The sequence below is a fragment of the Rutilus rutilus genome, assembly GCF_951802725.1.
Source record: "Rutilus rutilus genome assembly, chromosome: 16".
Taxonomy (NCBI): Eukaryota; Metazoa; Chordata; class Actinopteri; order Cypriniformes; family Leuciscidae; genus Rutilus; species Rutilus rutilus.
Genome location: NC_140224.1, coordinates 5227661 through 5253833, shown reverse-complemented (window position 1 = coordinate 5253833; position 26173 = coordinate 5227661). Strand labels below are relative to the sequence as shown.

General features: G+C 42.0%; 1 protein-coding gene across 1 annotated transcript; it reads left to right on the top strand.

Moving 5' to 3' along the window:
* LOC311306065 (carbonic anhydrase 4-like) lies at nt 1–26173 on the top strand. Its single transcript, XM_084434243.1, has 9 exons — nt 1–33; nt 157–229; nt 377–403; nt 543–713; nt 18344–18495; nt 18593–18694; nt 18799–18871; nt 25262–25428; nt 25558–26173. The coding sequence occupies exons 1-9, from the start codon at nt 16–18 to the stop codon at nt 25753–25755; spliced, it is 981 nt and encodes a 326-aa protein (XP_084290369.1). The 5' UTR covers nt 1–15; the 3' UTR covers nt 25756–26173.

Sequence of the window (26173 nt, the reverse complement as noted above, 5' to 3'; positions counted from 1 at the left end):
TCAGTATACTGACAGATGAATCAAGTAAAAGATGTAAGACCATAACTACCTATTTCTTTCGATTTCTTTCGTTTCTCATATCAAATATAATTAACTTAAGGTTAAATTCTGTTAGCAGCATTGATTGCCATTGTAATGATTTCTTGTTTGATTTAGATGATTGTCTTGCTGGTAACTTTCCTCGCTGCTCTTCTGTGTCCCTCCGTCCACGGCGAGGGCTCCTCAGTGGGTGAGTAACTCAAGTTCAACTTAATTTACTCCAAAAAAGGACTACTCCTATTAAAATAGGCACTAAAGGCGCTTGAAACTTTTTTTGATGGAAATTCTGCTGTTTCATTGGTTATATTTATTAATGTTTTCCTTTAAACCAAAACAGAATGGTGCTATCACAAGCCACCATGCAGTAAGTGTGATTTATTATATTATAAAATATTCCACTTTATAAAAGTTAATATAGGCTAAATCTTATTATAAAATGTTATATATTTAAAACTTGTTCTGAAGTAGATTTTTTTTTTTTTTTTATCCCTAATTTGTAATAGATTTTACCACCTGGTCTCATATTGCTCCACAGTCCTGCAGTGGATCCAGGCAATCTCCCATTAATATCGTGACTGCAAGTGTTCAGCGAAATCCTAAACTGACCTCATTTAACTTCACTGGTTTTGATGACAACTCCACCTTACTGTCAATCGCTAACTCCGGCGAGTCTGGTAAGGAGCACGGAGCACTAGGAACCTTGATTTAAAAAAAAAAAAAAAAAAAAAAAAATCTAGGATTTGTTCGTCTTTACAAAATAGCCTAGGGGAGAGTGGGGTGAGTTGTGCCAGTTTTTACTCAAAGTGACTTTAAAGTGAGGCCATGGCAGTAATGCCTTCAACTTAAGGATGTATTTCAGGATGTGGTGCATCCCTGAGAACAATCACTTTGGATCCGAAATAAATTGTTTCAGAAATATAGCTCTTGGAAAAAAAGTGGTCTCATGGCACAACTTGCCCCTGGTGCGGGGGAAGTTGTGCCTTTGGGGGAAAACATTGGCGGTAAATTGTGCCAGTGATTTCTGAAGTAAAACAGAACATTTTAATGTTATGAACCATACTGCTATATGAAAGCAAGAAAAATTCAATACAAAATTACTCATTTAAGGTTTATTTAGATATTGTCACCCTGGAATACCATAGCATGCGTTTTTCCTACTATGGTCAATTGCATAGGGATTTTGTATTGAACATAACTCTGGATCACAGTGTCAGACAAGGGGGCGGGCTCATTTTACTCAGACGACCAATCAGTCTCTCAGGATCATTGTGAAGCTATCAAGCTACGCCCTAGCAACCATTTAGAGCACCATAGCAACACAATATATGATATTTGTGAATCATTTCAGGCAAAAAGGCTTTGGCAATAGATGCCTGTTGACATAGCGCTGTCTGTCAATTATGTAACATATAAGAATAAAGTGACTAGGCTAATTTCTAAACATCCTATTGTGACATAGGCCACTTAAAAAAGGAATAAAACTTCTCTTTAATAACATAGTGCAAACTCAAAACTGAAATCAGTGTTAGCTAAATTAAACAAATAACAGGCAGGCCCAAGTAAAACAATGATGAGGCATGCCCATCTCCTCACTTCTCAAGATTATCCCCTCTGAGAATGTTGGTCTAGGTGGTCTGGATCTGGCACAACTTAACCCAGGCCCTTTGGCACAAATCACCCCAGACCCACAAGTTTGAAAAACTAGCATGATCCAGCAGTTAAGAGCTAACATCATGCTAACTGTATAGACTCATTTTGTAGCCTACTAAAGCACTAAAACATGTGTGAAATGTTTTCAAACTTGTCTATAATTGGTCAGACACTACAATCAAAAAACCTTAATCATAGAAATTTTACTTTGAAAGGGAAAAAACAGTTTTTTGCACTAAAATATGCTTAACTCTCATGCCATGTGTCTCTCTTCTTTGGAGGATGAGTAAAAGTGATTGCTTTTCAAAATGATGTGGTCACATGACCAATTTCTTCTATGGTTTTCCAGAAACAAGGGTGGAACTACTTCCCCCCCTGGCACAAATCACCCCACTCTCCCCTATAGTTGCTACATTTATTTATCAGATTTATTCAAATGGGCTTCCGAATGAGGAATATAGGCTTCTAACAAAAGCGATCAATCCTTAAGAGACGGCAACATGAGAAGTTTCACATTACAAAGCTCCAGAAAAGTATACAAAACTGAGAACTATAGGTGATAAACTGACAGATAACATAAGGATAAAAGTTATTTGATTCCTCTTTTTGTTCATATCATATACTGACTACAAAGGCAACTTAAAGTGGTCCTTTTATGCCCTTTTAAGAAGTCTTAATTTTGTTTTAGGGTGTAGGCTACTAGAATATGTTTTCATGCTTGATTGTTTAAAAAAAAAAAAAAAAAAAAAAAAACTTATTTTTTACATATCACTGATCTATATAATGTCATTCTATATAGATCAGTGGGTTGAACGCGTCGTTTTCGATGAAGCCCCTCTTTCCGAAACACGAAATGTGCTGATTGGTTAACTGGTGATAACTTTGCAGATATTGTTTATGCTCAAACAGCAACATCACACTAACTAAAGTTAAAAAAGTGAAATCATAATCAAGGACCCCTTTAAAGTTGTAAAAGAGGTAGGCCTATTCACCTTATTTTTCAACGCAGAAGTAAGGTGTTTTCTATGAATGTGCGAGACTTCCGATTTATTAGCCGCTATAAGGAAATATACTGTATCAGTAAACTGTAAAGCTGTTTGCAACCCACCAGCATGTTGATAATTAATACAATACTTTAACATAATATGGGAAGAAATACCAGTTTGCAATATCAAGCAGCATAACGATGTACAGCTACAAATAGCCTGAAGCAAATGATACCGGAAGCCTTGTATTAATCGGGACGTCCCGTATTTTGGGCCTATTTATTTGTCCCGTGCGTGACCTCCTTTGTCCCGCTGATCTATCCACTGACTGCTAAAACCATAGACATAATAAATACATAGATGCCCTATTGGCCGCTGGATCGTACGTCAACGGCGCCGCCATACTGCGGAGGGCAACTTTCCCATACCTCTCATAACGGGAATTGAGAAAAATGCCTATTTCTTGTGCTGCTTGGGGATTTACAAATCGCCACACAATTGAAAACAGGTCTCAGGGAATTACCTTTCACAAGCAAAACTGAAAATTTGTTTCTGGTTGTATTTCATTTACTATTTTTATTTTCAGAGGAGAAAGGCCGCGAAATTTAAAAATACTACTGTTATTGTGTCACGAAATGTAGTTTTAAGAGTTTTTCAGTCGACAATGTAGTTGTGTAAAGCTCAAATCTGTGGTTTATTTATAAAGATAGCGCCTTTTTAAAAATGTTATCTGACAGTTTCGGAGTTGTGAGATCCAGCGATCACCGGGCGCTCAGCGCTCATGTACCCCGCCGAGAACAGCCTTACCTCGGCGCCGCTGGATCTGATGTCTTTAGTCTAGTGGTTAAACATGAGAATAATTCGTCTTGTGTATATCTAACGGGCGATCTTTAGTCTCATTAATCTATAATTTGTTCCTTGGCAAATCGTTTTGGCTGAGGGCAAAGTGAAGTTTCATAACTTTATATATATTTAGGCGATTTAACTTTAACGTTGTAGCCTGCTGTGTGTTTGACTGAATCGTTTACTGTATTTCTTGACTTGTATAGCTTCTTATACCTTTTAAAGACTGAAATTTAACAAAAAGAGACAGGGTTGCGTAATTTTATTTTATATAGCCTATGTAAGAATATTTTTAAATATATAAATTTACATTATTTATTATTGTTATTATAATATACCACTTGCGATTATCAATCTATTATAGTTATGCTGTTAAATTATTGTACTATTCATAGTAACTATTTAACTTATTATTTTTTATTGTCTATATTCTGTAATTGATATTTCATATTATTTTGCTATTATTATAGTATTATACATTAACTATATGCAAAAATCAATATATTATTATTATTTTATAGTACTTATGATATTATATAATTATACTTTTCATTACTATTTTATTTGCTGTATACTGTTTGTTTATTTTATTGACTAAACTATTTACTATTAGCCTACTTCTCACTTTATCTTATATTTACTATTTGCATTGCACTGTAGTTGTACCATATCATATGTAGCCTACCATAAAGGATCCATCAGTTATCTTTGTTATTGCTAAAATCAGGTCAATGACAGAATATGCTTTTTCCACAATAAGAAAACTTTATTTAATTTAATGTGAAAATTAAATAATATCTAAGTATTCACAATTCTTATCCAAGAATAAAAAGCCAAATACATGACAAGCCTGAGCTTTGGCCATTCCTTATTAAACAAAATATTTTATAAATCTAACTATCGAGATTTTAAATAACTAGAGATGGAACTTTTTTGTACACCACATACAAACCACTGAAATCGGTTGATAAATTTTTTGGGGGGGGGGGGGGGGGGGGGTGAGTTCGGTTATCCAGAAAAACCGCAGCTCACCTGTTCATTTGCATTTGATAATAATAATAATAATAATAATAAGCTTTATTTTATAAAGCGCCTTTAAAAGTGGCTTCTCAAAGCGCTGAACATAAAATCACAATCCACCAAAAAGCGGTAATTAATAATAACATAAACAGCAAAAATTAATAATAAAAGCTACAATACACCAACCGCAAAGGCATCAACAATCAAATGCATGCTTAAAAAAATAAGTTTTGAGAAGAACTTTAAAAATACCCAAAGTCTGTGCTTCCCTGAGTTCACGCGGTAAAGAGTTCCAAAGGTTTGGAGCATAAACAGAAAAGGCCCTGTCACCCATAGATTTTAGGTGCGTTTGTGGAACAGTTAATAAGTGACACTGTGAAGAGCGTAGTCTACGTGTTGGAGTGTAACTGTTTAGTAAATCAGACAAGTATTGCGGTGCTAAGCCATGTAAAGCCTTATATGTTAACATCATGACCTTAAAGTCAACGCGGAACTTAACCGGTAACCAGTGTAAAGACTTCAAGACTGGAGTAATATGTTCGAATTTTCCGGTTCCCGTCAGAATCCGGGCTGCTGAATTCTGGACATATTGCAATTTGTTAATTGTAGATTTGGAAACTCCAGCTAGAACTGCATTACAATAATCCAGTCTCGTGACCACAAATGAATTAATCAGTTTCTCGGCAACAGATAGATTTAGGATGGGACGCAGTCTGGCTATATTTCTAAGGTGGAAAAAAGATGCCTTCACAGTGTTCTGTACAAAATAATCAAAAGTGAGCCTGGTGTCAAAAATTACACCAAGGTTCCTCATCTTACTCTGGGTCTCTAAGACAGAGCCATCGACAGACAGGGATAGTGAGGCTGCTTTGCGAATTTGATGACGGGAACCTATAAGCATGACCTCAGTTTTCCCACTGTTCAGGCAAAGAAAGTTATTATTCATCCATGCCTTAATCTCAGAAATACAGCCAGAAAGATAAAGAGCATCAATGTCTTCGCCAGGTTTAGAATGGATGTATATTTGAGTGTCGTCTGCATATAAGTGGTAATTAAGACCGAGAGATTGCAACAGATGTCCAAGCGGAGACAGATAAATATTAAAAAGTAGTGGGCCCAGAACTGATCCCTGAGGAACACCTGTGAACACCGGACGAGTGTCAGACCTAAAGCCACCCATCGAGACAAAATGGGTACGGTCGGTAAAATAGGATTTAAACCAGTCCAAAACTGTACCAGATACTCCAAAAGCAGTTTTTAAACGGGAAAGTAAAAGACCGTGATCCACAGTATCGAAGGCAGCTTTAAGGTCAAGAAGAATGAGAAGTGAGGTAGAACCAGAATCCGAGGCCATTAACAAGTCATTGGTAACTTTGACCAACGCTGTTTCAGTGCTGTGAAATTTACGAAAACCTGACTGAAGGGGTTCAAAGAGGTTATTGGTTGTAAGATGATTACAAAGTTGAGAGGCAACAGCACGCTCAAGTATTTTTGCCAAACAAGGAAGATTAGAAATGGGACGAAAGTTGTTAAAATCATCCCTAGGAACATTTTCTTTCTTTGGTACTGGCGTAACAGCAGCAGTCTTGCCCTCCGCAAAATGGCGGACGCGTTGACGTATCGCAGCAACGTTCCAAAGCGGCCAATAGGGCGTCTATGTATTTATTATGTCTATGGCTAAAACCATAGATTGTAAAAAAAGATGGACGACGCCCCTTCGCTCTCTTCCTGAGAACTGAAGCCGCCAGTGTCCCGATCTATGGTCCCGATATGGCGCTGACATATTGGAACTTGAGTCTGCGCAGTAGCGATCTCGGGACCAGACCTGCGCAGTCATAGACATAATAAATACATTTTTCGTATTTATTATGTCTATGCGCTCCGCCCTCACTCTCGCAGAATGCACTCAGGGAGAGTGCATTCTGCACACTTTTTAAAAAATTGATTGCAGTACGACAAGGGGCTTGTTAATATAAAGTAAATACAATCTCCGCAGTCCTCCGAAGATCCCGAAAAAAATGTCCGTTGGTGCTTCAGTGACTACTTCGCTCAGAGAACCTGTCAATCACAGCTGTCAATCATGACGTTACACCACCGCATCACGTAACTAACTAAAAAACAACTTATTTTTGAAACAGACTCTTGAACTTACATCAGCGTGATATAAACGACAGCAAATGAAAGAAACCACCTTTGGAAAAAATATATTTGAAGTGTATTTAATTGTTTAGTTGGTCTCACGTCCCGTTGAATAACACGGGGAGGCGGGGCTTATGACCTATACTAGGACCAGTCACCGGGGGGCGATCGAGACGTTTTAGCTTCACTTTTCAGGGCGTGCCATAAGGTCGGAAAGAAATGGGGCGTGCCAGAGCCCGTCTACGGAGAGCCTACCCACTCCCTATTAAGCCCTATTGTACCGAATTTTGGCTGTAGTACCACCAGAGTTCCACTGGGGGCGATCGCCATGAGTGCAAAATGAATGGGAGTCAATGGGGCTAGACAGCTAAATGTGTCTCTTTCACCCGATTGCCGTTGAGAAATCTCAGATCTGATTGTAGATTTTGCAAGGTCAACATGGGTTTTAGGTCGAAAGTTGAATGAACGAGTACTTATGTCCTTTTGATTTCTTACAGGTTGAGTTGTTGTTGCCCATAACACGCTAGCATTCTGCTAATGACGTCAGCATTCTGACGTCATTGACATTTTGAAAGACTTTTTAAAGCAAATAAGTGACTCTAAAAAATCTAACACCCAGCAATGTGTAATTTCTTTGCATCTCCTTTCGAATACAACATTCAAATTACTAGACAAAAAATTATATCCTGAGAAAAGTGGATTTTGAGGGGTATACCGCCATTGACCTCCATTCATTCTGCACTCGTCCTGTGAGCGCCCTCATATGGAATCAGAGTGGAACTGCAACCAGTTCAGAAGCCGGAAGTGTAGTGAGAGTGAAACTTCTCGCCATATTAGACATTCTCTGGGCGTGCCATGAGGAATGGGGCGTGCCGTAAGGTCTTTACAATTGGACGCGAAAGCTTCCTGATCCGCATAAAAGCGAGCCATAAACTTAATCACTTTTGGCCAACAAACAATTATACAAGACCAAATACATTTCTTTCACTGTAAAAATAGCAATAATGATATTGAGAATACATTCAAAAGTACGTTACCTATGTTCGAAACCTTCTGTATGGCGCGGGTTACATGACGTCATCACCACCGTGACTTTTTAAAAATCATTAAAAAACAAATTAAATTATTATTTTAAAGATAAAAATGTCTCCTGACGCTATTAAAGTCATACTAGTTTTGTACTTTCATTTAAAGTACAGTACATACAAACTAAAAGTAATGTTATTTTTATAATAATGGTACAGCAAATGTTTTTGCTGTATAAAGGCATACATATATACGTGTTTGATCAAACACTCACCATATAATTATAAAATGAAGTAAAAACAGTTTAATAAACTTCTAAGTGACATTAATCAATGAAGCAAAACAAACACCATTTTATCCCAAAAACATTTATTCAGTTGTCATTTTTACAATAAATTTTTTGAAACGTCAATTGACTTTGTCATCAAAGGCTTGTGTTCTAAGTCAAAACTCATTCCTTCACTGATTCATATTATAGTAGCAACTATCCGCACAAATAAACAGTCTAAAAAACTCAAATGGTGTCTTAAGAATAAAAAATAAAAAATGAAATTCTATGGCATCATTTGAACCTTTTATATAAACAACGTTAATACATTTCAATAGTTTTAAAGCGGTTGAGATAATTGAAAAACTTTTGTCCAGGAATTTGCATGTCAAGGGGGCACAACTGCAAACATGGTTATTTTATTATGGTAATTACAGTATACATGATAATGCATCGTCCAGAGGAGCCTTAATGATGAGTGAAAAGGGTTGTAGATCTCTCTAATACTGGTAAAAACCGCTTTCAAGTATGGGTAGGGTGGTACACTTTCCATGTCAGTTGAATTTAAACACTTAGAAATGTTTACAACTGAAACTTGTTTAAATTTCAAAAAGTCAAAGTTCATGACTCAAAAATATACATTACATCAGTTTTGAAAAGATTTTTAAAAAACACCATTTTTGAAGGTTTATTTGTCAATTACACACACACACACACACATACATATATATATATAGCATTGATTTAGCACAATGGGATTTATAAATGTCTGAAAAACTGCACGTCAAGCATGTTGTCTGTCATTTCCTCTATGTTGGTCTTGTAGTGGTCGGATCAGAGGAGAGGAGAAAATATGCTCAAGTCAGCAGGAGCAGTCTAAATAGAACTAACGATTTTGTGCTAAATTGTGCACTAATCATACTTGGGTGCATCTGAACTTTTTCACAAAGACCAACACTGGGAAGTTTAATGTTTATTAAAAATAAGGAGCAAGGAAAGTCTTGTAAAATCCAAGGAGCTGAAACTGAAGGTACTAAACTGTACTGAAGGTACAGCGTCAGTGCAGGGAGTCTTCAGGATCCACTTTCTTGTGTTGAAAGAGATTAAGGAGACAAAAACGGGACAAATTATAGTAGCATATATTACATGTTGTGGTATTTAGTATTGTTCCCCATTTAGTCTAGTGTGATTTTTTTTTTTTATGGCTTGCTGCTTTTAAGCATTGTTTTTAATCTCACGAATCAATCCAAAAAATCAGCTGAGCTGAAACATAATCAACAGTATCAACAGTCAACAGAAACACAGTGCCAAAAAAACTCCACCCATACGTTTTTGTTACTCATATGCAATCTAAAATAAGGATAATGCACATTTAATTAGGAATGAAATGGATATTCTCATTTTATCACTTCCACCTATAACTATCACACTCCCCAATGTTATATTTAACACCTGTTTAGAAGCCTTTACCTCTTATTACACAACTAAGGATAAAAATGCATTAATAGAACGGTTTTAACCATTAATAGGCTGTTCGTGGTTTGTTTTGCGCTACTAACTTTATCCAGTGACCTTTCTTTTATCTGATAACGTCCCCTAAAAATACTAATTTAGAGAGCAATAGTCAACTAGCATGCTTTAATACACAATTTAATTTGATTCAGATGTACTAATATACAATCTTATTCTTTAAACGTCTTACCGTCTAAAATTGCATCACAAACGGTCTGTTCTACCGCGCTGCTGCTACTTCCGGGAACTATTGAGAGGCTCAAAAAAACAATTCCATTGGAGTGAATAGAGTTGTCGCAACTTTCTCTCTTTATAGCTGTGTCCCAATGTGAAGGCTGCATCCTTCGAAGGACTGAAGACTTCAAGGATGCAGCCTTTGAATTGGGACGTCCTTCGTTGCGCCGCTGTGACGCAATCGGCCTTCAAATACGGCCTTCGGAGGATGCAGCCTTCACATTAGGCTTGTTTGAGATGCGCCTTGCCTCGCCTGAAATGTATGCGAGAGTAGGCGGCTGCAGTGAGAGGAGGAGAGAAAAAAGTGCAGGCAAGCCGGACAGTTCTCTCTTCTCGCAGTGGATCTGACACCTGTGAGATCAAAGATGGATATCGTCTTTAATACAGACATATGTGTTTTTTTTTTTTTTATCAAAATTAAATTGCATAACCCAAAGAGATCGCGCTGTCAGATAGTTTGGGAATATTCACACATAACATATAAACATGATATCAGAGTTTTAAAATCAAACATTTTTTTTTTTTTTTTTTTTTTTTTTTTTTGATATTTTTATTGAAAAATATGGCACATTGAAAAATACATAACAATGAGGTAGAGATGACACAACAATAAAGCCATACTTAGCTATTTTTTCCTTTTTTTTTTAAACGTACAATATGTAAAAAAAAAAAAAAAAAAAAAAAAAAAACCAGTACACAAAGCAAACGAAGTGCAAAGTTCAAAACATACAGGCATTCACAAGTTCACAAAAGCAGAAATAAATAAATAAATAAAACCAATAACTGATAAACAACAATAAGGGAGGGGGAGGGGAGGGGGGTGTTCCATCAATCAGGGGGAAAAGAGGGAAGAGATTTAAAGAAAGTTAAAAAGGGCTGCCATTTACTGTAAAACTTGTTGGAATTACCTCTCAGAGAATATTTAATCTTTTCTAATTTCAGAAAAAACATAACATCCCTTAGCCATTGAGCGCTGGAAGGGGCTTTTGTAGATTTCCAGTGGAGAAGGAGATGTCGTCTCGCCAGTAAAGATGTGAAAGCAAAGATGTCTAATTGCTTTGATGTAAATCTAGTATAATCCTCTGGGCATCCGAATATGGCAATATGGGGAGAGATAGTTAAATTCGTCACAAGTATTTCAGAGATAATATCAAAGTACCTCTGCCAGAAAGAAAAAACTAACGGGCAAGAATAAAACATATGCGTTAGATTGCAGGGAGAGGTATGGCATTTGTCACAGCTGTCGGTGACAGTGGGAAAAATTTGTGACAGGCGTGCCTTGGAGAAATGGATCCTGTACAATACTTTGAATTGTATCAAAGTTAGACGGGCACAGGTTGAGCTAGAGTGGATTTTGTTGAGGGCAACGTCCCACCATGTGTCATGCAACTCCAACCCAAGTTCACCCTCCCAGGCAGCCTTAACTTTGGTGATGGATGAGGTATCATGATTCAGAAGTTTGTTATAGATTTCTGAAATGAAAGACTTCTGAGGGGGGTCTGGAGAGAGAAATTCTTCCCACACTTGGAGAGGGGGTGATGAGGGAAAGGCCGGGAACAAGGATTTGGCACAGTGCCTGATTTGGAAATAGCGGAAAAGGTGAGATGGCGGGAGTTGAAATTCACTAGACAAATCTGCAAAGCTACGGAAAGTACCATCTCTATAGAAATCTTTAAAAGTTTTCAGGCCTTTGTCATACCATGTAGAAAACGTGGGATCAGATAGGGCAGGTTGAAACAAATGATTTTTTAGCAAAGGAGCTGAAATAGATGGAGAAGTAGATTTAAGATACCTTCTAAGTTGGAACCAAATTTTTAGAGTGGAAATTACCACTGGGTTATCTGTAAAGCCAGAGAAGTTGGTAGGGATAGAGGAGGTGAGCAAAGCCGGCAAAGAGGATGAGCTGCATGAATCTATCTCTAACTTGCACCATGGGGGATGCGTGGATTTGGACCAAAATGAGATCTTATGAATATGTGTTGCCCAGTAGTATAATTGGATATTTGGGAGAGAGAGTCCGGCATTAAGTTTACATCTCTGAAGAATTGATTTACTTATTCTGGATGCCTTTCCACACCATAAAAAGCTAGATATATCCTGATCAATAGTTTTAAAAAAGCGCTTAGATAGGAATAGAGGGAGACATTGGAATAGAAACAAGAACTTGGGTAAAATGTTCATTTTAACTGTGTTGATCCTACCTATAAGCGATAATGGCAAGCCCCTCCATCTTTGAAAGTCAGACTTAATTTTAGACATTAAAGGGGAGAAATTGGCAGAAAAAAGGGAGGTTAGCTTTCTGGTTACATTAACTCCTAAATACTTAAAACCTAAGGGGCTCAATTTGAAGGGGATATCAGACTGACTCAGTTGACAGGCTAGAGCGTTAACAGGATAACATTCGCTTTTGGAGATATTAACTTTGTAACCTGAAAAAGAACCAAATTTCTGAATAAAGGACAAAATTACTGGTATAGAGCGGCCGGGGTCGGAGACATATAACAACAAGTCGTCCGCGTAAAGAGAAAGTTTAAATTCCATTCCAAAACGTGATATACCAGAAAAAATGGAGGAGGATCTCAAATAGATTGACAAAGGCTCTATTGCCAGCGCAAAGAGTAAAGGAGATAATGGACAACCCTGTCGGGTGCCTCGAGATAAAGGAAAATAAGCAGATTGGACGCCATTGGTGGAGATACTAGCTTGTGGAGATGTATAGAGAAGGCGTACCCATGAAATGAATGAATCACCCAACCCGAATTTATTTAGTACGGCAAGCAGGAAGTTCCATTCGACCCTGTCGAATGCCTTCTCAGCGTCAACTGAAATGACCACTTCAGGGGTTATAGTAGAATTTTTCGAGTATATTATATTTAAAAGGGTGCGGACGTTGTAAAATAACTGACGGCCCTTAATAAAGCCAGTTTGCTCTTCTGAAATCATGGCCGGAAGAAATCTTTCCAAGCGGCTGGCCAGAGCCTTAGCAAGGATTTTTGCATCCACGTTTAGTAAAGACAAGGGCCTGTAAGAACCACAGAGGTTGGGATCCTTGTCTTTCTTTAACAGCAGACTTATGGAGGCTCGTCTTAAAGTAAGAGGGAGAGAGCCAACCTGCAGAGATTCCTTATATACAGAAAGCAATATCGGGGTCAATTTAGATTGAAATCTTTTAAAAAATTCCACTGGGAATCCATCCGGGCCAGGAGCTTTAGAATTCTGCATGTTGTTTATAGCAGTGTTGATTTCATCAACTGATAGCGGCAGATCAAGATCTTTGGTAACATGTGGGCTAATAGTAGGAAAGTCGAGACTATCTAAAAAAGCACCCATGTCAGAAGCGTCAGATGAGGACTCGGACTTATACAGAGAAGAATAGAATGAGCAGAATACAGAGTTAATGGAATTAGGGTCAGTATGCAGTGTGCCTGAGGGATCCTTGATTTGAAGAATCATATGTGAGGCAGCCTGGCGACGCAACTGATGGGCCAGGAGCCGGCTTGCCTTATCGCCATGCTCATAATATGTGGAACGCGAGCGCAAAAGAAGGCGCTCTGCCTCAGTAGTCGTAACGAGGTCAAATTCAGTTTGTAAATCAACACGGTCTTTGAGCAGTTTAGGGGAGGGGCAAGTGGCTAGTTGTTGATCTAATTTGTCCAATCTAGTTGAAAGCTCTTGAAGTTTGGCTATTCGAGTTTTATTTAAATGTGCAGAGTAGGAAATTATTTGACCTCGCAAGTATGCTTTGAGTGATTCCCATAGCAGTGAACAAGAAATAGGATCAGCCTTGTTTTGATTGATCATGATAAAATCATCAATTGAAGATACAATAAAAGAGTTAAATTTATCATCTGATAAGAGCAGAGTATTTAACCTCCATGGTGAGGAGTATCGGGATTGCGGAGAAAGCTGAATATCTAAAGAGAGCGGGGCATGGTCAGAGATAACTATAGGATGATATTTAATCGTTGACACCTTGGAGATAAGTTTAGCATCAATGAAAAAATAATCAATCCGAGAGAAGGATTTATGCATATGTGAAAAAAAAGAATACTCCTTGATGGTAGGGTTGTAGAATCTCCAGGGATCAATGCAACCATTCTTGGCCATGAAGTCAGAGAGCGACCTGGACATTAATGATGGGGTCAAACTTTTGGGAGAGGAGCGATCTAACCTAGGATCAATAACACAATTCATGTCCCCTCCAAAGATGAGGAGGTTATCATGCAGAGAAGGGAGACGTTCAAATACCTTATTCATAAAATCTGGGTTATCAAAATTTGGAGCATAGATATTGACCAGTAATACAGGAATGTGTGACAGCGTGCCTGAAATGATTAAATATCTGCCATTTTCATCAGAAATCAATTTAGAAGTAGAGAATTGAACTGATTTACCAATTAAAATAGCAACTCCTCTGGCTTTAGAGTTAAAGTTGGAGTGAAACACCTCAGAGACCCACGGGCATTTTAGCCTGACCTGGTCTGTGGTGCGCATGTGGGTTTCTTGTAGAAACACTATGTCCGCATTAAGCCTTTTCAAGTGAGTAAATACCCTAGATCTTTTAATGGGGCTTCCCAAACCCTTGATGTTCCAACTCACAAACCTAATATGAGAACCTCTAATAGTGGGTCCTGAATTACCAGTGTTGGTAGACATTTATGGATTATTAACTAAGAGCCGTAGATGAATGCAGAACACCACCCCAGAAAGAAAGAGAGAGAAAAAAAAAAAAAAAAAAAAAAAAAAAAAAAAAAGGGGGGGGGGGGGGGGGTTAACAACAAACACACGCACAGACATACACACATAAACTGGATGGCCAAACAGGCTGAACATTAGCCAAACCCCTCCCACCCTCACCAAAGCACTTACATCGACCCCATCCCCAAACGATGGAGAACCCAGTGCTAACTCCACTAGGAGTAAATTCCCTAAGGGCAAGGCTACCGGCATTTGCCTAATGGAAAGCTTAAGCTTGAGACGGGCTCCCGCAACTTACAACAATAAAGAACAAGGCACCCATGATGAACATCAGCTGTAACAAAGCACTTAGTGTGTTAAGTAAAAAAGATCGTAATTGTCCATACCACTTCCACGATGGTAAAACTGCTTGAAAAGATACCAGATTTCTTACTTGGTTAATGTCTTAATGTATGCTCTGGCGTCCTCCGGTGATTCGAACTCTCTCTCGGTACCGTCATATGTAACACGGAGGCGCGCCGGGTAGAGAAGGCCATACCGTAACCCAGGCAACGTTATCTCACGGAGCTGGCGGCGGATGTCATTGAAGGCAGCACGGGCACGGGCAGTCTTCGCGGTATGGTCAGGGAAGATATGTATAGCCATATCACCGATCTTAATTCTTTGTTGGGCTCTAGCTCGCTGCAGAATGTCCACACAGTCTGTATGATAGTGCAGTCGGGCGATTATGGGACGTGGGCGTTCCCCAGGTTTGGGCTTGGCCTGCAGGGTGCGGTGAGCGCGGTCCAAAATGGGCTCTTTATCCAGCTGAAAGGCCTCTTTGAGCAGAGTGGAGACAGCCGACATCATGGAAGAGCTGGTTGAGTCTTCGGGCACACCTATGATCCTGATATTATTGCGACGCGATCTGGCCTCGAGATCCTCACATTTATTGTCCACTCTTAGCAGCCCGGCAGACAGATGTTCCACTTTAGACTGTAGCGAAGCAATGTCATCACTGCAGGTGGAGAGTGAAGTTTCCATTTCACCTACCGTGCTCTCCAAGGCGCTCACTTTAGCCTGCATGTTTGTAATAGTACCAGTCAATTCGGATTTAACTGCCTGCAACTCCGTCTTGATAGACGTAAAATGTTCGCTTAGGGCAGCCTGGAGCTCGGTTTTGAAAATAGCCGCCATCTCTTTACGAAGTGATGCGAGCAGCTCCTCCTTGAAATCGGGTGGGGCAGCGGACATTACAGCACTGTCGCAAGGGGAGGAGGAATCACTAACAGGCGGGGATGAAGCGTGTGCAGCAGGCCGCTGAAGCGCAGCAGATGGAGCATTGCCAGATTTGGGTTTAGCCGGCATTTTACTCAGCAATAGTAAAAGAAGAAGTGTTAGATAAAACACACACCAAGAAAAATAACGCGAAAATGTGCCAATGAACGTAATTTAACGCTAACTGCAGGAGCTCCGAAAATTGCGTCCTACTCCATAGATCGTTAAGCCGGAAGTCCAAAATCAAACATTTTAAAAGAGACCAATACATCACAGTTGTTTAAACCAATGATCATTAAGCTGTGTCGTCAGCAAGTCGTTTCCCATCGTGCTTTTGATCAGCGCAGTCGGTGGAGAGCAACTGCGCTCGACTGCAGAATCCGACACGTGTGCCTTGCGCTCGCGAGAGACTTTTGACATATGTCAGCGTGACATCAGAGCAAGGCGGCCCGCACTCGGACACATTTCTAACCGGCATGCATCTCGCGCTGATCACCAGTGATCGGTTCTGCGCAGATTTTGCTCATCTCAAACAAGCCTATTGGGACACAGCTCTTGGCTCTGACTCTGTCCAGGAGGAAACTCCTTTGACCCATGAGAAACCTCTTGCCACGCCCTTACCTCTTGCCACGCCCATTACTCCAAGCTGCAGCTACCCCTGTCTCGCGAAAACAGCAACAGCAGCAGTGCTGATCACGACACTTACTTCGACACCTCTCATCATCCAATAACAGCTTTTTTAAAATTCTTTTGAGACAAATCATTGTTTGATTTGCGAACATAATCTTCTAACGTCTGGTCACTTCCGCTTCAAGCCCGACTCGTCTCGCGCTAACGGTGATTCCCTTTCACTGTCCACGTTTTGATTTGGGCAAATCAATTTTGATTGATTGTTCATGAGTCCAACATCCAGCCATGCAAGAATACATGTAATCTACCTGATGGAATAATATGCAAAAAAAAAAAAAAACATTTCTGATTATTATTAGGCCTAATGTTTAAAAAAGTTTTTTTTTTTTTTCAGGATTCTTTAATGAATATAAAGGTCATAAGAGATTTATCTGAAATAGAAAGCTTTTGTAACATTATAAATGTCTTTACTAGCCGCGTTTCCATTACCCTTCAAATTGCGCAAATTGAAATTGCGAATTGAAAATAATGGAAACACGTAATTTTTGCAAAAACTACCTTTTATCGCAAAAATGTTTTTACGCTCGCATGAGGTGGGTTTTCAGGCAATTCGAAAAAGAAATATTTTGCAAATCTGCAATGGAAACAGTTTTTGCGCATTACACACACACACACACACACACACACACACTGCAATGATGAGTGATGAGAACAGACAAGGGTCGTGGGAAATGCAGTTCCAGAAGTAATGGTGACAGTATGGGGAAGAGACCTCTAGTGGAGACCCGGGGAAACACAAACCAGACACTGTGACAATTTACAGGTCACCTGACATAGATGACGCGGTGTGTTTGGACAGAATACGACACAGAGTTCTTTATTAAATTCATATAAGACAAAAGAATTAGGTGAATAATGGAGTCTAAACCTCGAATGCCGCAATCAAGACCTCGAAGCAGATATGAGGGAGAAACACCCAGAAACTCCTCATATGTGCCACTTACAAGTATAATAAGGGTCGTTCCTTACCATTAATGCTTGGAAAACACACATAGGTCTCCTTTGATTAATAATAATGTTCAGTGCAGTGGCTGGGATTGTGGGATATAGTACATAAACCTACCAACATCCGTTGCCATGATTTTTGGAATGACTTATCGCGAGAGGAAAAAATGACGTTTTTAGGCTTGTTCGACTTCATGCAGCTCTGCGCAGACCGATCGGCGGCTGACTTAAACCAGTGCATGCCGGTTAGAAATTTTGTCCGACTTGATACAGCCCCGACGCCACGTGACTGTGACGTATGCCATCAAAGTACCGCGAGAGCGATTCGAGAGTAGCCGGAGAACTCAGCCAGCGCAGCTTCTCAAGAGCGGCTGCACTGGGCCGCACGAGGGCTGTTGACGACACAGCTGTTCCACGATTGGCCGGATTCACCGCATGACAACGATCACGTGTGTTTCGTGTTTATTCGAACACCTTTAGTTCTTCTAAAGCTCTCAAATCAGTTTATTATAACAGTAAACACTCTTTTCATGTCGTTGTCATGTCATATTGTGTCATGTTTATCAAATAAAACTGATTAAAAAACGTAGACTTCACTTCATTGATAGTAGCTTATGTTCAACTTTATTTAGATAAATGCTGTTATCTTGAACGATGGTTTGTTTGTAATGTGATATTTTTTTATGTATGACATTACAATTCTTTTTAGAATTAAATTGTACATAAATAGGTTAAGCAATACAAAGGTGTTTATGTCTGATAACCTTTTAAACACATACTTAACTGCAGACACTGAAATGACGTACACTATATAGTGTAAATTGTATACAGTACAAATATTTTGAGTGTCCCTCATTTTCCTGTTCTGAAGTTGGCAACCCGAGGCTTTAGACACATTAAAATTACAATTACAAATTAACACTGTTCTTAACTGAAAAATAAGGTGGATGGGGCGCAGATAAAGCTTCAGTGATGCACAACGTCACTGTATTCCATGTCCTGGACCTTGTATCTAATATGTCAATTGTCTTCACAGTGGTGGTCACCCTGGATGATGATAAAATGACAGTGCAAGGAGGTGATCTTCCAGGTCTATACAACACTAAACAATTCCATCTCCACTGGGGAAACGGCAGCTCCTCGCTTGGCTCCGAACACACTGTGGATGGCAAACAATACCCAATGGAGGTAACAATGAATTCATTTTCCCTGCAAATGCATTGCATTATTCCACATAGCATTATCACAAATGCGTTATCTTTATACGTCTGATTCTGTTTCTCAGCTGCACATTGTGAATGTCCATTCAAAATACAGCGGGAGTGTGGCAGCTGCTCTTGCTGCTAATGACAACACAGGATTGGCTGTTCTTGGTTTCTTTATTGAGGTGAGCAAGACCACGTTTATTATATCCAGAGGCAAGCGCAAACCTTAAAGTATATTCATGGCTTAGTTGTGTGCTCATGTTTATTATTTTTATTTAACCAACAGGGAACCAATGAACAAAACAAAACAAAAAGTTGGGATATCCTAACATCCTTTTTGAAAAATATCTCTATTTCAGGTAAATAAATAGTTTGTTGTTGATAGTTTACCCAGAAATGAACATTTTGTCACTCCTCACCTTCATGTCATTCCTCATTGAAACGCAATATAAGATATTTTGAAGAATGTTTCAACTGTTTTTGTCCATACATTGTGTCAGTGGGGTCCAAAACAACAATGGCATTCAGGCATAAATCATAGAGACATACCTTCTTTTGTTTTCCACAGAAAAAAGAAAGTCATAAAGGTTTTGGAACAACAATGTTGACAGATTTTTCACTTTTGAGTAGTGAGCCAGATCAGCGTCAGACTTCACTCAATTCTGTGAAAGCGATGTTTGCCATGTGATTTTCGTACTTCGAACTATCTTTGGGTTTGTACTTTGGTTAACGATATGTATTGCAAATATTATCTCAGTTTAATAGTCTTCACTGATTCAGCATTAGTAATTGAGTCTTGTGTTAAGAGCAACATCAGACATTATCAGAGCCTAAATTCGTGTAGTATTTGTTCTTGATTAGCCAAAGTTACCTAATTCTGAATTTACTACTTGTTTACTACTATATGTTGCCGGTTTGAGCCACTTTCTAATTCTGTTGATTGGCGTTCTTACAGCAATTTGCAAACATCTACACTTATATCTTCATTGTTAGTTAGGTTAAGAGTGATCTCAAAAAATACACTTTTTGTATGTTTGGTTTTAGTTAGCGTAGTTAATGTAAAGCGTCGAATACGCTGAAGATCGTCTCGGTTACATATGGTAACCCTCGTTCCCTGAGGGAGGGAACGGAGACGTACGTTGTGGTGAACGACGAATAAGAATCTCGCTAGAGAGGCCAATCTACTTCGAGTGAAACTAAAACAAGCCAATACACATTGGCGTGCAGTCATTTGCATCAGCTGTGCAGCCTCGCAGCGCAGGTATTTAACGAGCAGCTGGTGCGATTGCACTTCAGTTTTTTGCTGATGAGCCAAGCCTGAAAAGCTGATCGCCCCGGCGGGTAGCAGCAGATGTGGCGATGGGACGTACGTCTCCGTTTCCTCCCTCAGGGAACGAGGGTTACCATATGTAACCGAGACGTTCCCTATCGCCCGGTCACTACGACATACGTCGTGGTGAACGACGAATAGGAATCCCTACCAAAGCACCACAGCTGCTGCACCCCATCCAGCGCCCTGGAAGGATGATAGGAGAGGGCTTACACCGAGAGTATCCGTCACTGTTGTTCCGTGATAACCCATACAGTGAGATTATTGGATAACACTGGGAAAGCTTGCCCGATCTGAGGGAGGGGAATGCTGCGGGAGCCACATTCTTTAGGAGAGTTATGTGGGAACAGACATATGGACTAACCCAAGGGTTGTACTGCATATGAATAGTGGGTGACTTAGCCCAAGGGAAAGACACGGGCTTCCGTTTAGGAGCAGTAGGGATCCCCGCAGGGTCACACAAATGGGATCCAGCCTAGACCCAGTTCTCAAGGATTCAGCGGATAAAGGCCTGGCACCGGACGCTCCGCCATGTCCGGGCCGAGGGTGTTTGGAGGACTCAACAGGTTTTGACTCTGGAGCAATAAGGGTGCACAGTAGGATGCAGCAAGCCGACAGAGCCGGTACTCACAGTGCTTCTACCCGTTTAGGGTGAGAACACGGGAGGACACAGGATCTACACGTAGGCTATAGTATCTAGTGAACGTGTTAGGTGTCGCCCAGCCTGCAGCTGTACAGATATCTGTTAGTGAGGAGCCATGTGCCAGCGCCCAGGAGGATGCAACGCCTCTCGTGGAGTGTGCATGCAACCTGAGCGGGCAGGGAACGCCTTGAGCTTGGTAAGCCAAGGCGATGGCATCCACTATCCAGTGGGCCATCCTCTGCTTGGAGACAGCCTTTCCCTTCTGCTGGCCTCCGTAACAGACAAAGAGCTGGTCTGAGGTCCTGAAGCTTTGAGTTCTGTCCACGTACATACGCAGAGCGCGAACGGGACAAAGCAAAGCCAGGGCTGGGTCTGCCTCCTCCAGGGGCAGCGCTTGCAAGTTCACTACCTGATCTCTAAAGGGAGTGGTAGGAACCTTGGGCACATATTAGCCAGGCTGGGGTCTCAGTACAACATGGTTGTCACCCGGCCCGAACTCTAGGCACGATTCGTAGACCGAAAATGCTTGCAGGTCCCCTACCCTCTTGATCGAGGCCAGTGCAATCAGCAGCAAAGTCTTCAAGGAGAGAAGCTTTAAGTCTGCTGACTGCAAAGGCTCAAAGGGAGTATCCTGAAGTGGGAAAGGGAAAGGGGGGCCAGGGAAAGGCCCCAAGAGGGTATGGAGGGGGAACGAGGAGGATTTAATCGTCTCGCCCCCCTAAGGAACCTGACAACCAGGTCATGCTTTCCAACTGTTTTGCCATCTATGTGGTCATGATATGCTGAAATAGCGGCAGCATGTACTTTGAGGGTGGAGGGAGGCAGCCTTCGCTCCAACCCTTGCTGCAAGAAGGAAAGCACTGACCCTATCGAACATCTTCGGGGGTCCTCTCTACGAGAGGAACACCACTCGACGAACAGGTTCCACTTCAAGGCATACGCACGTCTCGTAGACGGCACTCGCGCAGAAGTGATGGTGTTAAGTACCTCTGGGGGTGAGTCACCTAGAACCTCCACGTCCTGTCCAGGGACCAGACATGGATTTTCCAGAGGTCTGGACGCGGGTGCCATAGGGTGCCCCGTCTCTGAGTCAGAAGATCCTTCCTCAGAGGAATGGGCCAGGGAGGGAGTGTCACGAGGAGCATGAGTTCTGGGAACCAAGTCCGGGTGGGCCAATAGGGAGCCACCAGAAGGACCTGCTCCTCGTCCTCCCTGACTTTGCAAAGTGTCTGTGCAAGTAGGCTCACTGGGGGAAATGCATATTTGCGAAGGCCCCGGGGCCAGCTGTGTGCCAATGCGTCCATGCTGAGTGTTCCCTCGGTCAGTGAGTAAAACAGTTGGCAGTGGGAGGTCTCTGAGGAGGCAAACAGGTCTACCTGAGCCTCCCCGAACTCTCTCCAAATCAGCTGAACCACCTGGGGGTGGAGTCGCCATTCTCCCGGAAGCACAGCTCGTGATAGCTCGTCTGCCACACGGTTGAGCACACCAGTCCCATGTTTGCTACATGGCTCGAAGCGACCTCAGATGCTTCTGACTCCAGAGGAGGAGATGGCGGGTGAGTTGCGACATGCGGCTGGAGCGTAGACCACCTTGTCTGTTGATGTACGCAACGGTCGCAGTGTTGTTCGTACGGACCAGCACGTCTCTGCCCTGAAGCGGCCTTTTTAAGCGTCTCAGAGCGAGACATACTGCAAGCAACTCGAGGCAGTTGATGTGCCAATGCAGTTGGGGGCCCGTCCACACCCCTGACACTGCATGCCCGTTGTACGTGGCACCCCAGCCGGTGGCAGAGGCATCTGTGAATACCACAACATGCCTGGACACCTGTTCCAAGGGAACTCCTGGAACAGGATCGAGGGGTCTGACCACGGAATGAAGGTCTGCGTGCCGGTAAGTGCCGTGATGCCACGCCCATCTCGGGACTCTGCCGTAAAGCCAGTGCTGAAGCGGTCTCATATGAAGCAGCCCGAGCGGAGTTACCGCTGCTGCCGCTGCCATTTGCCCCAGGTGCCTGTGAAAGAATTTCAGTGGAGCTGCCGTCCTGCCTTTGAACGTGTTCAAGCAGTTCAGCACCGACTGAGCACGTTGCTCTGTTAGGAGCGCTGTCTGTGCGACTGAATCCAACTCCATACCGAGAAAAGAGATCCTTTGCATGGGGGCGAGTTTGCTCTTTTCCTAGTTGACCTGAAGGCCCAGCTGGCTGAGGTGCATGAGCACGAGGTCCCTGTGTTCGCATAACTGATCTCGAAAGTGTGCTAGTATGAGCCAGTCGTCGAGATAGTTGAGAATGCGAACGCCCTGTTCTCTCATGGGAACAAGGGCCCCGTCAGTGACTTTCGTGAAGACACGGGGAGACAGGGACAGCCCGAAGGGCAGGACCTTGTACTGATATGCTCGACCCTCGAATGCAAAGCGCAGAAACGGCCTGTGTCGAGGAAGAATCGAGACATGAAAGTATGCGACCTTCAGGTCGATCACTGCAAACCAATGGTGGGTTGGAGGCAGCAGCTGGCCGCCGCGGCAGGATATGTTTGATGGCCTCAGTCTGCTTTTGTACTGCTGAGAACTGCTGGGCGAAGTTCTCGACCACGTTGCCGAAGAGGCCGGTCTGGGATACGGGGGAGTTCAGGAACCGGAGCTTGTAGGTCTCCCTCATGTCGGCCAGACACAGCCAGGTTCCTGGACCACCAAGGTGGACATTGCACGACCCACCGACCGCGCGGTCACCTTCGTCGCACGAAGCGCGAGGTCCATCGCAATGCGAAGTTCCTGGAGGACTTGGGGATCATGACCACCCTCGTGCAGGTCCTTCAGTGCCTTGGCCTGATGGACCTGCAGCAACGCCATGGCGTGCACGGCAGAGGCAGCTTCCCCGCAGGCCTTGTAAGCCTTGCCGGTTAAATCCGACGAGTACTTACAGGCCTGGGAAGGAAGACACCGTTCTCCACGCCAAGTGGAGTTAGGGCACAGTTGCTTAGCAACAGCCCATTCCACTGGCGGGATACGCGTGTATCCCTTAGCCGCCCCGCCATCAAGGGTGGTGAGGGAGGAGGAGCCACCGGGATGGTTTCTGGCAGTAAAAGGTGCCGTCCACGTCCCCGTAAGCTCCTCATGCACTTCCGGGAAGAAAGGCACTGGGGTGGGTTGCTGAGAACCAGCGCGCGCCACCCCGAGATACCAATCGTCCAACCTCGAAGGTTCGGGATGCGGTGGAGGATTCCACACGAGTCCGACCCCGTTGGCGGCCCGGGAAAGCATGGCCATCATCTCCGGGTCCGTCTCAGGCACCGCTGACACACCCGAAGGAGGTAGCGGTGCCGAGTCGTCATCCGCGGAGAAGTCTGACCCACCCTCCGATGCAGCGATCGACATCTGATCTTCGCGGGGAGCCCCAAAGGAGACAACCGGTATACACCGCGAGAATGGTCCAGCTTTCTCTAATGGTGGCTCAACTGGATGCGGAGCGTGAGAGAGGTGAGGGCTCCTAGGGGGTTGGTTCCCCGAAGGAGACGCGCTCACCGTAATCCTTAGGTCTCCCATGTCACTGCCCGAAGCAACCCTCTGAGGAGGATTGGATCGAGACAGAGGCACGGGGACTCCGCCCCTTTGCAGGAACGTGAGTCACGACCGCAGCTCCGCGATGGTCATCTTCCCACAATGGGTACATGACTCATCCACAAAAGCTGCCTCAGCGTGTTTAATGCCCAGACTCACGAGGCAACGATCGTGACCATCCCACAAGCCCAGGTAACGACCGCATCCAGAAACACATAGAAAGTCATCTATAAAAAGACGCATTCTATCTGTGTAAGCTCTTTTAGGGACTGCTCTCACTGGTGCTGAAACACGCAGGGGAACAGTAACTGCTAACACAGACAGGAATGTGCACCTGTCTGTGCGCTGTCTCTCTCTCTCGCTGGCAGGTCTTACCAGCTGAGCGCTCTGATGGCGCACCTTACCAGCTGTTATAACAGCTTTTTTGTTTGCTCAATACCAAAACAAAAAAGACAGAGAAAAAGAGAAGAGATGTTGTAACACCCGCACCGGGAAGGAGAGGTCCAGAAAGCTCGTTCTCTGAAGTTCACTCTGCATAGATGCATCAAAGTGCTTGGCTCCGAAGCAAAAAGCTGAAGTGCAATCGCACCAGCTGCTCGTTAAATACCCGCGCTGCGAGGCTGCACAGCTGATGCAAATGATTGCACGCCAATGTGTATTGGCTTGTTTCAGTTTCACTCGAAGTAGATTGGCCTCTCTAGCGAGATTCCTATTCGTCGTTCACCACGACGTACGTCGTAGTGACCGGACGATAGGGAACTCGGTTTTGTTTCTACAATTTCTAGTTAGTTTTGTGGTTTTTGGGTTATCAGTTGAAGGAATCGTTTTTTTAATTTTATTATCTCTTCTTCAATTTGGTGACACTTGTTTTTTTATGTTTGTATTCTATTTTATTTATATTGTTTTGTAACTTGTTCACTCTGCGTTTTTTCTGATAATTGTATTTAGTTCTGTAAGTTATTCTTTTTTATCGGTTGTTTCTGTTTATTGCACATGCTGCAGCAATTATATCTCACTTAAATTTAATGCAATCATACCTCTAACATCAAGCACGTAACAGAAACTCTTTTTATCAGTATGAAGTCTTGCAATTCATCCCATTAAAAACTTGGTATATTTTGTTAATTTCTCTTAACCGATATGATCTAACAACAAATTAGCACAAAACTGAAGACGGCCAAGTAGTTTCCTCACACCCTCTTGACGTTTTTGTGTATTTAGGTAATTCAACCACAGACATCATGAATCAAATCACAATGGACAGTCTGCTTGAAGGGGTGAACAGGACTAAATATTACCGGTATCAAGGCTCCCTAACCACACCCAACTGCAATGAAGCTGTGATCTGGACTGTGTTCAAAGATACCATCAAAGTCAGCCAGGACTTTGTAAGTCAAGGCAACTCTATAGTAGAGTAATTCATAAAAATCATATACGTATATTACTAGATGGCAACATTCATCATATTCTGAGTTAAAACCTAAAAGTCACTCAGTTAAATTTATTCCTCAAAACAGATCAACCGCTTCAGCACAACTACCTTTTTCAAAGGAAGCCCTTCAGTTCTGACGACCAAGAACTTCAGAGGAGTTCAGCCCTTGAATGGCAGAGTTGTGACATCACAGGAGGTAAAAACCGCAGCACCTTCATCTGCGGCCACATCCACTAAATCTATCATCACAGTTCTTCTCTTGTCAAGTTTGTGTTGGCTGTGAAAAAATACATTTGTGTTTTTGTGCACACCAATATGAGCTTGTTTAATTCAATTGACTTCTCTTGTACATTATGTGTCAGCTTTATTGATCATGGTTGATGTTTTCTGTAATATTTAAATTTTGTCTCTTGTATCATCTTATCTTGATGATACTTGACTGTTCGTAATTCTACCCATTGTATTTTTAAACTCACAATTTGCTATCTGTCACAATAACATGAGGCCTAGAGTTAGAATAGGATAAAATCCAAAATACACTGCTAATGTTTTATATGAAACTTATGATATCTGTAATTATATTGAACATTAGATGATTCTGTAGTATTTAAGAGGATTTATGTTTTAAATGTCTAAAGCATGACAGCTATGACAGACCTCAGTTATTAAAATTAAATCAATAAATGTTTGCTGTTTAATGA

Coding starts and splice junctions, on each gene's coding strand:
- LOC311306065 (XM_084434243.1), top strand. Junction 404..542: donor CTATCACAAGCCACCATGCA/GTAAGTGTGATT, acceptor AATTTGTAATAG/ATTTTACCACCTGGTCTCAT. Junction 18,695..18,798: donor TTCTTGGTTTCTTTATTGAG/GTGAGCAAGACC, acceptor TTTAACCAACAG/GGAACCAATGAACAAAACAA.